General features: G+C 45.8%; 1 protein-coding gene across 1 annotated transcript; it reads left to right on the forward strand.

Moving 5' to 3' along the window:
• Window positions 1-5695: 5695 nt before the first annotated feature.
• Window positions 5696-14479, forward strand: LOC123607512 (the record flags this gene model as incomplete). Its single annotated transcript, XM_045496965.1, has 5 exons — window positions 5696-6508; window positions 6850-10393; window positions 10483-11300; window positions 13196-13273; window positions 14423-14479. Coding segments are annotated over 5 exons (5310 nt in total), but the record flags the coding sequence as incomplete, so codon positions are not given.
• Window positions 14480-15318: the final 839 nt, after the last annotated feature.

A 15318-nucleotide genomic window follows, 5' to 3' on the forward strand; every position in this document is an offset into this window, starting at 1 on the left:
GTGACAGTTATCATTTGAACAAGCACTTTGCAAGTCTTGCAAAGTTTATCATTAAAATTTGTTTGGCCAGGTTTGTGCCTCTAACTAGTCTTTATGTTCAGCCTCCTGAGTTATGAAGAGATACAATATGAAGTATTCTAGAACTATTTATGATCCCAAGGATGTACATACAATGCAACGCAACGCACACGTCAAGAAATTAGTTATCTTTTTATCTGGAGGGTTTTTTTTAAGTGTACTTATTTATTTATTTATTTGAGACAGACCGAAACAGTGTGAGTTGGAGTGGGGTAGAGAAAGAGGGAGAGAGAATCCCGAGGAGCCCCAGACACCGGGCTCGAACTCAGGAAACCATGAGTTCATGAGCTGAGTCAAAGGCAGACGCTTAACCGACTGAGCCACCCAGGCCCCCGCAGGCATCCCTATTTCTAATGGGAAGGGACACCAGTCAGCAACCTTGTGAAGGGGAAATCCCTACTTGTCACTGTCTCTTCGCCTTCACTACAACTTTGTCGAATCTCAATTACTGACTCAGCTCTCCCAGCTTTTATGTTTCCTTTCCTCCTAACAAGTCCCTCTGACCCTTAGTGTAACGTGAATTTGCTTTGTTATTTAAGCCCATTCAATTCTATAAAAAATAAGAGAACAACAACAAAAAAAACTGCTGATAAATAAAAGTAAATATAGAAACAAGTAGCTTGCGAGCCAGTCAGAATTCATGGGACATGTTAACTACAGGTAAGTAAATCCGTAAATATGACAGATTAAGCATAGATAACATAAGTAAACCATATATGTGTGAAACATATACATGCAAAGATAAAATGGCACTCAATATTCATAATATAGTAAATATACTCAAGGCATATAATATTGCAGATACACGAAAACTTCATGAGGCTCATGGAAGCATTTATCCGTTTTGAAATCGGCCAACCATCCCTACCTGGCCCTACCCATGGTCTCCCAAGACACATAAATAAAATCCACAGCTTCTCATCAAGCTAAATGACAAACGGCAGATTGTCTGTATCTCTCTGATAAAACACATCTCAGGACTCAGTTAAGTTCTTCCTACCCTGCTTGTACTCCATCCTGTGTGTTATCCTACCAGTTAGCTTTCCCTTTGGCGCACATTGTGTGTTTTCTTTGTTATTTGAAAATCTCAGTTTGGTCAATAAGTCTTCCTGTTCCTTGAACTCCAGGATAGATTTCCCGGTGATATAAATAGAGGACACCTAGGCATTAAAGGAAATCTTCACACGAGAGCTGATGTGCTCATGATACCATAAGCCACACTGGACTCCTTGAAAACAGCAGTTGGGGATTTACAATGGTTCCTGTGGGTTTCTGTCAGATCCAGTGGGCGACGAGAATGTAAAGACGAGCTTCCCAGAGGCTTCAATCTGTCTGTACCCAGAGTCCGTAACAACTTTGCTCTGGTTGGCAGAGCTCACACAGCGTGTTTTTGTTTGTTTGTTTGTTTGTGTTGGTGTTGTCACCCTAGATGTGTCTGAGCGGGCCCAGACAAACAAGGGCCCAATGCACCAGCCATCACTTTAACTTACCTTTACCACTTGGTTGTATCTGTCCTTACTCCTGCTGCGTTTTCCTCCCAACATAGAGCTGCCTAAATCTTAACATATCATGGGTTTGTGAATACTTTTCTATACTTCATTGTCTGCCTCGGTCTTGTCTAGTGAAGCTGGGCTTCAGTAGGCCCTGGTGAAGTGATACCAGCAAAGGCGAGAGATGGTACAAGACCACAGAGTAACCGCGGAATCAAGCTGAACCTGCATCTCACACAGACAGGCTTTTATTCGATCAATACTTTTGCTTGCTCAGCGGTGTCTGGTGGGCCCTGTGGCAATGTGACCATTTCCCAGGGCTTTAGTGCCCCTAAATGACTTGACATAGTTGGTGACAAAATTTTAAAGCCATCTCCTAGATTCATTGTTTTCTTTTCTAGATTCACTATTTGTGATGTTTCTTCTTTTCCTCCTTCTGTCCCCGCCTCTCACTGTATTTTCTCTTCCCTTTCTTCTAACCCTTTCTCATTTTCTTCCTTCTTACATCCCTGCCCATTTTTTCTTTGCCTTTTCAAAATATTGATTTATTTCCTTTCAAATGTCAGTGTTTCCAGTCCTCTTTATGTATTCTCTGGTATAAAACCCTAAGATGACCAAGAGCTAGGCAGTCAGAAAAGCTGAAAACGTGTAGCATTTTAAAAGAGCATTTATACAAATTCCAAAGAAAGGTTTAAAAGAAAAAGCCACTTGGAAAAGGCTTACCTTTGTGTTTTCTTGTGCGCTTACACTCTGAGACAAGGAGTTACTTTTACTGAATTTGTACTTCTGCCGATAGCACTGGCTAGCCAAGAACAAGTAGAAACTTTAAGACTGAGTATTGTTTTCTGTTTTTTTTTTAATTTTTTTTTAATTTTTTTTTCCAACGTTTATTTATTTTTGGGACAGAGAGAGACAGAGCATGAACGGGGGAGGGGCAGAGAGAGAGGGAGACACAGAATCGGAAACAGGCTCCAGGCTCTGAGCCATCAGCCCAGAGCCCGACGCGGGGCTCAAACTCACGGACCGCGAGATCATGACCTGGCTGAAGTCGGACGCTTAACCGACTGCGCCACCCAGGCGCCCCTTGTTTTCTGTTTTAAACATACCACGGATCGACTTCTATATTTAGCAGCTTTGTTATTTTAAATAACCTCTCTTTCCTGGGGGCATCAAAGGGGGTGTCAAACACAATACTTGTGCATATTAAAAATTGTTGGTTCTAATGATAATTTCCTCCTGAAAGCAGCGTCATTAAGGGGTGCGTTTTCACCGAGTGGTTTTCCAAGAAGTGTCTTTTTTTTTTTTTTTTTAATTTTTTTTTTTTTCCAACGTTTATTTATTTTTGGGACAGAGAGAGACAGAGCATGACCGGGGGAGGGGCAGAGAGAGAGGGAGACACAGAATCGGAAACAGGCTCCAGGCTCTGAGCCATCAGCCCAGAGCCCGACGCGGGGCTCCAACTCACAGACCGCGAGATCGTGACCTGGCTGAAGTCGGACGCTTAACCGACTGCGCCACCCAGGCGCCCCAAGAAGTGTCTTTTAAAGTGATGATAACAGCTGCTAGTTGTATTTTAAGTCTATGCTTTGGCCGTCTTGTTAATCAGGGTCTACAGTAGGAAAAATTAGAAAAGAGGCAAGTTTCTTCAAGATTTCTTTGGTTCCCCTTCCGTCTCTTCCCGTGATTCTTCGGTATCATAACCACCACCCTGAATGCTTCCCTCTCAGCTCTGCTTTTAGGAAAGGGTCAGACATGTATTGAAAGGAACAATCCAAATGACAGCCCTACCTTAGTTTAAAGCTAGGTTCTCTTTTCTGCTTATTATGGATCTTTGATAAGAAATACAATTGCTGAGAAGTCTGTTTTGCTCGCTGTTTGCTATGGGCATTGTGAGACCTTTCCTGAATGTAACCCGCTGTGTAGTAGAATGGGTTGTAAACCTTCCTAAATGTAGTCTGATATGTAATGGAATGAGTGGTTGTACATAAACTAACCGGCGTTTCTCGCTTCTGTAAACCTGCTTGCTTAGCACATTCCTCACCTATCCCCTTCCCCCTTTTTTTTTTTTTTTTTTTTTCTCTCCCACCACAAGTAACGGACAAAGCCTTCCCGCCAAAGGACAGACAAAGGACGCCCAATCAGAAAACCACAAATGTCCGTACTTTAAAATCGACTAATCAGGCCCCTCATAATTTGAAACCTCACCTATGCTGTTTGTCCCTGTCTATAAAAACCCTATACCAACTCTGATCGAGGCCTCTTTGCGTCACCGGCAACGAGTGCGCAGAGGTCCAGGTTCGAACCTGCAATAAACGACCCTTGCCGCTTGGCTTTGACTCACGACTCTGGTGGTCTTTTGTGGGAGGTTTTAGAACATCGGGCATTACATTTGGAGGTCCCACCGAGATCTCCCCCGAGCTCACCAGACTTCTGATCAATGGGTCGTATCTGATTCCGATTGGTAAGTAAGCCGGCTCTAACGTTCTTCCTTTTCTCTCTAATCTGTGTCTCTTCTCTGGAGAACCGGTTCTGTCTGGAAGCTGGTGTGACCCTGGCGGACGCGCTATAGGGCACCCAGCCGGGGTCAGTTGGAGACGTCCACTGACATCTGGGGCTCCTTGGCCCATCTGGGGACCTGATTGGTCCATCTGGGGCTGTTTGGCCCATCTGGGGCTGTTTGGCCCATCTGGGGCTGTTCGGTCCATCTGGGGCTCCTTGGCCCATCTGGATTCTTTTCTGGGGGCTGCTTACGCCCAACGCGCCTGCGAACTAAATACTTTCATTTTCTTTATGAACCTCCAGAGTGCTAAAAAAAAAAAAAATATCTCTAGGCGTCTAAAAAAGAAGAAAAACCATCTAGGCATGCCAATTGTTACCGGTATTTTGATGTGATGTATGTCTGTGTGTCTGTCTGTTGAATGGAATGATTGTTGGGAGTCAGGGGCACGCGCCTGACTTACCCTATGTGTAGTCCCACAGCATAAGCTACGGGATTCGAGTGGGCTCTAACCCGATTTCCGCGGTGATCCTCATACGGCTTAAGGCGGTCAAAATCTTTTTGATCCGAGCAGGGGGTTTATACCTGCCCGCCCATGCTAAGAGGCACCTAAGTTCCCGCGAGGGACGCGGACGGGCGAGTACGCGAGTGCTTCTTTGTCAGTCTAAAGAGTGCTTCTTTGTCAGTCTAAATGTATTGTCACCCCGGGGCCCTTGTAATTACCGCCGTAACCCTTTCTGTCGGGCTAGCCAAGAAAGTTGGAACCGCTGCGAAAGATTTTTGTTAGTTCTTGTTTTTCTTTCATGGGTCGGATGTTTTATTGGAATTAAGTGTTTTCTCGGCTGATCAGAATTAATTGTTCCATCCTTTGTTTCTCTCTCCTCCTTTCTCAGCTCCCTGCGGCTTTCCTTCCTGCCCCCTGGCCAGCGGCCCCCCCCCCTTCTCCTCTCCTTTTCCTCAGAATTATAATATGGGCCAAACGCAGAGCACTCCTCTCTCCCTCCTTCTCGCCAACTTCAGGGACGTAAAAGCTAGAGGACACAGCTTAAGCCTAGACATTCACAAAAGGAAGTTAATTACCTATTGCCGCTCTGAATGGCCCACCTTTGGGGTTAATTGGCCTACAGAGGGAACCTTCTGCCTCCCTGTAGTCCTTAAAGTAAAATCAAAAATTTTCCTACCAGGGAAAGAAGGTCACTCGGATCAAATTCCCTATATTCTGGTGTGGCAAGATTTAGTAGAAAACCCTCCTCCTTGGATGGCCTCTTCCTTAATAGCAGAGTCATGCCAAATCCTAGCGGCTAAACCTATCAACCCTCCCAAGCCGCCAACTCCAGCTGCACCCCCTGTTCTCCCCGACAGCCAAGATTTACCTTTTCTCAACCCTCCCCCTTACCAGGTTCCTCCTCGCATTCCGCAAGCTGCCCCTATCCCTGCTGCGCCGGCAGAGCCTCCCGTAGCCCAGCCCATAGGAGAACTGGAGAATAGGGAGGCTCAACCCGCGCCCATGCCTAATGGGGGCGAAGTCCAAGGGCCGGCCGGACATACCCGTAGGCGGGCCCCACGTGAGCCAGGACTTCGCCTTCCTGACTCCACCGTAGCTTTACCCTTACGGGAAATAGGGCCTCCCGATGATACGGGGAATCCCCGACTCCAATATTGGCCCTTCTCTACTAGTGACCTATATAACTGGAAAACCCAGAATGCCCGATTTTCTGACAACCCTAAAGATTTAATAAGTCTCTTAGACAGCGTTATGTTTACTCACCAACCCACCTGGGATGATTGTCAGCAGCTCCTCCGAATCCTGTTCACTACCGAGGAGCGAGAAAGAATTCAATTGGAAGCAAGAAAGCTGGTTCCTGGGGATGACGGCCAACCCACTGCTAACCTTGATCTCATTAACGCAGCTTTTCCCTTGACCCGACCCCCACAGGATGGCTGGGACTACAACACGGCAGAAGGTAGGGGACGGCTGCGCATTTATCGCCAGACTCTAATGGCGGGTCTCCGGGCTGCTGCACGCAAGCCCACAAATTTGGCAAAAGTGTATTCAATAATACAAGGTAAGACAGAGAGCCCTGCCGCTTATTTAGAAAGATTAATGGAAACCTTCAGACAGTATACCCCCATGAACCCCGAGGCCCCCGAAAATCAAGCTGCTGTTGTAATGGCCTTTGTAAATCAAGCAGCCACTGATATTAAAAAGAAACTCCAGAAGCTAGAGGACCTGGAGGGAAAACAGATTCAGGACTTACTCCGCATTGCCCAGCGTGTCTATAATAATAGAGAGACTCCAGAGGACAGGCAACTTAAAGCCACCGAGAAAATGACCAAAGTCCTGGCTACTGTTGTCCAAAAGCCCCTGGATAAACGCAAGCCCCTAGATAAGGACCAATGCGCCTATTGCAAAGAAAAAGGCCACTGGGCCCGAGAATGCCCTAAAAAGAAAAAGCCACATTATGGTCAAAAACCGTGGCAGCCAAAAACCACACCCGCCCTCTTCACTCAAGATGCAGAATAGGGGGGGGGCGCCTGGGTGGCGCAGTCGGTTAAGCGTCCGACTTCAGCCAGGTCACGATCTCGCGGTCCGTGAGTTCGAGCCCCGCGTCGGGCTCTGGGCTGATGGCTCAGAGCCTGGAGCCTGTTTCCGATTCTGTGTCTCCCTCTCTCTCTGCCCCTCCCCCATTCATGCTCTGTCTCTCTCTGTCCCAAAAATAAAAATAAACGTTGAAAAAAAAAAATTAAAAAAAAAAAAAAGATGCAGAATAGGGGGGACGGGGTTCGGATCCCCTCCCCGAACCTAGGGTAACGCTACAAGTGGAGGGGAACCCAGTTCAATTCTTAGTCGACACAGGGGCACAACATTCGGTCTTGATCAGACCCCATGGAAAAATCTCTGAAAAATCTTCCTGGGTCCAAGGGGCTACTGGAATAAGAAAATATCCCTGGACCACCCAGAGAACTGTGGACCTAGGAAATGGAAAGGTCACCCATTCCTTCCTAGTCATCCCTGACAGCCCGTGCCCCTTATTAGGAAGAGACTTACTCACTAAAATGGGGGCCCAGATTCATTTTACGCCAGGGGGCCCCCAAGTGACTGGCTCTCACAACCAACCCATTACCATACTTACTCTGAGATTAGAAGATGAATATCGACTCCATCAGGGGCCACCCTCACAAAGTCAAAACATAGAGCCCTGGCTCCAGCAGTTTCCAGAAGCATGGGCTGAAACCGGGGGTATGGGGTTGGCTAAACATCGCCCAGCTCTATTCATAGAGTTGAAACCGGGGGCAGATCCAGTTCGGGTCCGACAATACCCGATGTCAATGGAGGCCAAAAAGGGCATCACACCACATATCCGTCGCCTCCTAGACTTAGGCATCTTGCGTCCCTGCCATTCAGCCTGGAACACCCCCCTGCTGCCCGTACGAAAACCTAACAGTGCAGACTACCGTCCGGTACAAGACCTGAGAGAAGTTAACCGCCGAGTCATGGACATACACCCAACAGTACCCAACCCCTATACCCTCCTAAGTGCCCTCAGTCCAGAAAAACAATGGTATACGGTCCTTGATTTAAAAGATGCTTTTTTCAGCCTGCCTCTGGCCCCCAAAAGCCAGGAGCTCTTCGCCTTCGAGTGGTTCGACCCTGAGAGAGGCATAAATGGGCAACTCACCTGGACCCGGCTCCCCCAAGGATTTAAAAACTCACCCACCTTGTTCGATGAGGCACTCCACGAGGATCTGGGTGAGTACCGGAATCAAAACCCCGAAGTAACTCTCTTACAGTACGTTGACGATCTTTTAATCGCCGCTGAGACTGCCGAAGCTTGCTTGCAAGGCACCAAAAATCTCCTCCGGACACTTGGTGCCCTGGGGTACCGGGCTTCAGCAAAGAAAGCCCAAATTTGCAGATCCGAGGTAACCTACTTGGGGTATCTGTTAAGGGAAGGCCAACGATGGCTCACTGATGCACGGAAGGAAACCGTTCTCCGCATCCCCCGACCCACGACCCGAAGGCAGGTAAGAGAGTTCCTGGGATCAGCCGGGTTCTGCCGCTTGTGGATACCTCGGTTCGCCGAGATGGCTAAGCCTCTTTACTTGGTCACCCGAGAACAGGCGCCCTTTGAGTGGACAGAGGAAACTGAGCAGGCTTTCCAGCAAATTAAACTCGCCCTGTTGTCGGCACCAGCCTTAGGGCTCCCCGATGTCTCCAAACCTTTTCATCTCTTCGTAGATGAAAATAAAGGGGTAGCCAAAGCAGTGCTGACGCAACTCCTTGGCCCATGGCCCAGGCCTGTTGCCTATCTTTCAAAAAGACTGGACCCAGTAGCGGCTGGCTGGCCTCCTTGCCTCCGTATGATAGCTGCTACAGCTCTAATGGTAAAGGATGCTGATAAGTTAACTATGGGACAAGAGTTACATATCACAACCCCTCATGCCATCGAGGGAGTCCTCAAACAACCTCCTGACCGATGGATTAGTAATGCCCGACTGGTTCACTACCAGGGACTATTATTAAATCCCCTCAGAATCATTTATGCTCCCACCAGAACACTAAACCCTGCCTCCCTGTTACCAGACCCGGACTTAGATACCCCTCTCCATGACTGCGCTGAGATATTGGCACAGGTTCATGGAGTTCGGGAAGATTTACAGGATCATCCACTGCCAGACGCCGAAGTTACCTGGTTCACTGACGGCAGCAGCTTTATACATCAAGGTCAAAGGTACGCGGGGGCAGCAGTCACAACTGAAACTGAGACTGTTTGGGCAGAGCCTTTGCCAGCTGGCACCTCTGCCCAACGGGCTGAACTTGTGGCCTTAACCAAGGCACTGACTTTGGGAAAAGACAAGAGACTAAACGTGTACACCGATAGCAGATATGCTTTTGCTACGGCCCACATACATGGAGGTATATACAGAGAGAGGGGACTGTTAACTGCAGAGGGGAAAACCATCAAAAACAAAGAAGAAATATTGGCTCTTTTAAAGTCACTCTGGCTGCCTAAACGACTAGCCATCATACATTGCCCAGGCCACCAAAAACCGATCACACCGGTGGCCAGAGGAAATAATCTGGCTGACCAGGTGGCCCGAGAGGTGGCCTTACAGGTGGACTGTGCTTTAATGACCACCCTACCAGACCCCGGTCCAGCTAGTTTACCAGAAAGTCCCACCTACACTAAAAAAGACCTAGACTGGATCCAAAAATTGCCTATGACTCAGTGCCTTAACGGATGGTGGAGAGCAGCAGACTGTAGCATAATCCTCCCAGAGGAAATGGGAAATAAAGTCTTATCCAAGATGCACCGAGCCACTCATATGGGCACGAGAAAAATGCAAGACTTAATAAGACATGCTAGGATCACCATCAAAGACTCTAGGACAAAAATCGAACAGATAGTTACTAGCTGTAAAGCTTGTCAACTAACCAACGCCACCAACCACGGGAAAAACCCTGGCTCAAGAACTCGTGGAACCAGGCCGGGAGCCTATTGGGAAGTAGACTTCACTGAGGTAAAGCCTGGAAAATATGGATACAAATATTTGCTAGTGTTTATAGACACCTTTTCAGGATGGATAGAGGCCTTCCCCACCAAGCATGAGACTGCGCAGGTAGTAGCAAAGAAAATGTTGGAAGACATCATGCCCAGGTACGGATTCCCTACCCTAATAGGATCAGACAACGGACCAGCATTCATTTCAAAGGTAATACAAGGGATAGCGCAGTTTATTGGGGCCGATTGGAAACTACATTGTGCATATAGACCCCAAAGTTCAGGACAGGTAGAAAGAATGAATAGAACCCTAAAAGAGACCCTAACCAAATTGACCATGGAGACTGGCGCTAACTGGGTAGTCTTACTCCCCTACGCTCTGTTTAGGGTGCGGAACTCCCCTTACAAACTTGGATTGACCCCCTTTGAAATCATGTATGGAGTGCCCCCCCCTATAATTCCCAACCTACAGTCTAATGTGTTAACTGAATTTGATGATTATGAACTTCTTATTTCCCTGAGGGAACTCCAGCACACCCACCAGGAAGTTTGGCCCAGATTGAGAGCTATTTATGAGAACGGGCCCCCTCCTGAGCCGCATCACTACCGACCCGGAGATTGGGTATACGTGCGGAGACACCAGCAAGAGACCCTCCAACCACGGTGGAAGGGACCCTACATTGTGATCCTAACCACACCCACTGCTCTCAAAGTCGACGGGATTGCTACCTGGATCCATTACACCCACGCCCGACCAGCTGATCCCTTTGCGGTTCAAAAAGACTTCGTGCCGGAAGCCAACACCACCTGGACGGTTGACCAGAGTAAGACTCATCCTTTAAAATTGACTCTGCGTCGAAAACCTGACCCCGAAAACCAGCTAAGACCAAAGGCCTGGGTGTCCCATACCAAGACTGTTGCAGCAGCTCCGGACCCACAATGATCGGAGGAACACTCATTAGCGTGCTCCTGCTCACCTCCTACGGACTGATAAGTATTGCGAGCAACCCCCATATACCCTATACTTTAACTTGGGAGGTTTCTAATTGGGAGACCCATGAAGTCTATAATACTACCACAAAGACAGATGTTCCCTTAAATACCTGGTGGCCGGATCTCTATTTTAATTTAGAACAGGTGGCTAAGTCAGTCGGACTAGACCACGGGAGGGGAAAGGAAGTAAGAAATTTCTTAAGCGAAACAGGGTTTTATGCATGCCCTGGGTTTGGACAGAAAGCTCGCTCCATATGTGGGGGAATTCTCAGCTACTACTGTAAGTCCTGGAGTTGTGTCACCGCCAATGACGGTAAATCAAAATGGAAGGTAATACCTCTTTACATCGACATGTCATTTATCAAGCCCTGTGACATAGGCTTTTCCGGCCGAGGATATTACTCAGAAAATTGTAACCTTGTCCGTATCAAATTTCTAGAAGATGGAAAAAAAGAAACTAGATGGACCAATGGGCTTACTTGGGGAATCTATTTATATCGGGGACCACCCCACTATGCAACTGTTATTCAGATAAAACTAAAGATACAACCCAAGGTTCTACCAGTGTTAGTAGGACCGAATCCAGTAATAAGGGCCACAAGTGAGCCTACTACTACTCCAGGGCCCACTAGTAAGCCTACTGACACCACGGGCAAGGGTACTAGTTCTTCGACCACTCAGGTGACCCCGAAAAAACCCCAAAAAATTCAAATCCCATTCAAAGATGACCCCTTATGGGTAATGATAAATACCACTTATAAGGCCTTAAACCATACTAAACCCAATGAAACAGAAGCTTGTTGGCTGTGCTATTCCACAAAACCTCCATTTTACGAGTCAGTAGCAATAACAGGGAATTATAGCACTGCAAACAACTCAGACGCTTGCAGTTGGGGACAGAGAAGACCCGGCCTCACACTACCAGTGCTTACGGGAAATGGGACATGTATAGGAACAGTGCCAACAAAATATAGCCACTTATGCATAAGTAACAGGAATATATTCAATACTTCAGAGAACTGGATTATTCCACCAAATAACTCATGGTGGCTTTGTTCTCATGCGGGATTAACCCCTTGCCTCTATAAGGACATGTTCAATCAGTCGGAATTCTGTGTAATGGTAATTGTGTTCCCAAAAATCATATACCACACAGCTGAGTATGTAGACCAGATGTGGATAGCACCCAAAAGAGTGACTAAAAGAGAACTCGTTACTGCAGGGGCTCTAACTCTGGCCACCATATTTGGACTCGGGGCCATCGGAACCGGGACAGGGATCTCGGCCTTAACTATACAAAACAAGGGATTTAGTATACTTAGAGAAGCGGTTGACAAAGATATAGAAAGAATAGAAACTGCCATCACTTCGCTTGAAAAGTCCCTAACCTCCCTCTCGGAAGTGGTTTTACAAAACAGGAGAGGATTAGACCTGCTGTTCCAACAGCAGGGTGGTCTCTGTGCAGCACTAGGAGAAGAATGTTGTTTCTATGCTGACCACACAGGAATAGTAAGAGATTCTATGGCCAAGGTCCGAGAAGGGCTAAATAAACGAAAAAAGGAAAGAGAACAAGAGGCTGGATGGTTTGAATCCTGGTTCAGTGCGTCCCCATGGTTAACTACCCTGCTCTCCGCCTTACTCGGGCCTCTGGCCATCCTACTTCTCGCTCTCACATTCGGCCCCTGCATCATAAACAAAATTATTAATTTTGTCCAAGACAGGTTCAATGCTGTACAATTAATGGTCTTACGAACTCAGTACCAACCGCTCGAGACATTACAAATAGAAAACTGAAGATCCAAGATTGGCTCTTTAGGCACAAGAAAAAGGGGGGAATGAAAGGAACAATCCAAATGACAGCCCTACCTTAGTTTAAAGCTAGGTTCTCTTTTCTGCTTATTATGGATCTTTGATAAGAAATACAATTGCTGAGAAGTCTGTTTTGCTCGCTGTTTGCTATGAGCATTGTGAGACCTTTCCTGAATGTAACCCGCTGTGTAGTAGAATGGGTTGTAAACCTTCCTAAATGTAGTCTGATATGTAATGGAATGAGTGGTTGTACATAAACTAACCGGCGTTTCTCGCTTCTGTAAACCTGCTTGCTTAGCACATTCCTCACCTATCCCCTTCCCCCCTTTTTTTTTTTTTTTTTCTCTCCCACCACAAGTAACGGACAAAGCCTTCCCGCCAAAGGACAGACAAAGGACGCCCAATCAGAAAACCACAAATGTCCGTACTTTAAAATCGACTAATCAGGCCCCTCATAATTTGAAACCTCACCTATGCTGTTTGTCCCTGTCTATAAAAACCCTATACCAACTCTGATCGAGGCCTCTTTGCGTCACCGGCAACGAGTGCGCAGAGGTCCAGGTTCGAACCTGCAATAAACGACCCTTGCCGCTTGGCTTTGACTCACGACTCTGGTGGTCTTTTGTGGGAGGTTTTAGAACATCGGGCATTACAGTATCATTTAAACCTATACGCTGCCTTTTGTCTCATTTACAGGTGAAGCATCCTCAATACTTAATCTGATATTTCAGTAGATGTTACTTGATCAACTACCAATCAGGAGACACTGCCTTTTGGGATTTCACAATCCTATCAAGTCATAAGGAAGAGTTCCTGCCTTCAAGGCACTTCAAATGCACAACACAAATGCAGAAAAAGACGACGGCCCCACCAGTCATAAAATAATCGGTGATCAGTTCCTGGTAAGTGGCAAAAAATATGGGTTTTTTTAATGTTTATTTTCCAAGAAATATATTTTCTCTGTTAAGGGAATTTCAGACCTCGGATAGTAGCTAACGTGAAAGCAGGGTTTTGTTTCTGCTGCAAGCTCCATTGCCTGTGTGCTTGGCTGTGCCAGGAGTGAGAAGAGTATTGTTCAGGAACATGGCATAATGGAAGATAAAGAGCTTTGGGCACAACACCTCAGAATTTTATCTTAGTTTGCTAGTTATTAGTTGTATGACTGGGGAAAATTCATCTGTATGAACATTAAAATTTTAATTCATTATCTAAAAAAATTTTTAACATTTATTTTTTGAGAGAGACAGAGCATGAACAAGGGAGGGGCAGAGAGAGAGGGAGATACAGACTCGGAAGGAGGCTCCAGGCTCTGAGCTGTCAGCACAGAGCCCGATGTGAGGCTCTAACTCATGAACCGTGAGATCATGACCTGAGCTGCAGTCAATCTCCAACCTACTGAGCCACCCAGGCGTCCCTTAAAATTTTAATGTATGAAATGAGGAAGACAATTCCATCTCACCAGCATTTGTAGAGCATAGTAAGTTCAATAATTAATATAAAATAATATGTATTTAATAAGAAGAAGCTTTTTTCAACAAATGACAACAATTATCATTAATTACTGCTTCTCTAAATGTAAAACGTCACTTTGAGCATAGGGGAAGACTTGATACAAGACATATGTAAATACATTCAGTGTCTTTCTATATTAGAAATAAATTGTGAATTTTTTTTTTGAGACAGAGAGAGAAAGTGAGAGAGAGAGAGAGAGAGAGACAGAGAGAGAGGGCATGAGTGGGGAGGGACAGAGAAAGAGAGAGGGAGAGAGAAATTATCCCAAGCTGGCTCAAGACTTGATCCCATGATCAATTAACCCAGCTCAAGACTTGATCCCATGACCCTGGGATCATTACCTGAGCTGAAATCAAGAGTCAGATGCTCAAGTGACTGAGCCACCCAGGCACCTCATAAAAGACAATTTTAAGATTATGTGCCTGTTCATGCCCTAAATAAAAACAAAAAAGAGTTTTACTTTAACAAATATACTTGAGTTATTGATTGATTGATTGATTGATTTAATGGTCCATGAAAGTGTTGACATATCTTTCTAGGTCCAAGATACAGCTGCTCCTGCCCAAGGTTACATCAGCAAACTGAAACTCAGATAACTTTCATGCCACTGTAAATATTTTGCTTGACTAGAAATGTAGAGCTGTAAATCCAGTTAGCCAATCACTAAACACAAGGCCAACTCTGGGCTCCATAATTACTTTCTGGTTCCTTCTCACCCCAAACAAGGTTGACTATGTGGCCCCAACCAATCAGATATTTTTTATTTATCTCTTCCTTTATTGTTCATTACTCTTTATCCTACAAAAGCTTCCTGCCTTCCTCTCCTTCTGCAGTTCTCAGAATGAAGACTGCCGTTTCATGAAGTATTAACTAAAGTTTGCTTACATCAAGATAAAATGAAATAATACAATACAATACAATACAATACAATACAATACAATACAATAGAAAAATTAGAGAGAAACACCCATCTAATCAAGTTTCTATCAATACCGCTATCTGTCCGCCCTCTGAATTCTATTCACTCACAACCTGTCAGGGATCTTGCCTTAATGATTACATTGTTTCTTCTGCATCTTCTTTCTTTTCTTTCCTTGACCCTTTTGACAACACATTAAAGATGTCTGCCTCTTTAAGTCTCCTCCATCTTATAAAATAAAATAGTTTATAAAAATAACTCATGCCACTCTGCCCTCTAGCCTTTGTTCCCCCCACTTCTCCCTCCCTCTCTCTCTCTTTCCTCACTAACAAAAGTTAATCCACACTCTGCTTATTTTCCTCGCAACCTATTCCTCCTCTACCATGGATCACAATAATACCTTTTTCTGGGCTTCTCGATAAATTTCTTGCCGATGCATCTAATGACTGTTTTTTCATTCCCATTGGACTTGACATCTCAAAGGTATTTGTCCTTCTGACCATCCATTCTCAATGT

Source organism: Leopardus geoffroyi, chromosome A1 (genome assembly GCF_018350155.1).
Source record: "Leopardus geoffroyi isolate Oge1 chromosome A1, O.geoffroyi_Oge1_pat1.0, whole genome shotgun sequence".
Taxonomy (NCBI): Eukaryota; Metazoa; Chordata; class Mammalia; order Carnivora; family Felidae; genus Leopardus; species Leopardus geoffroyi.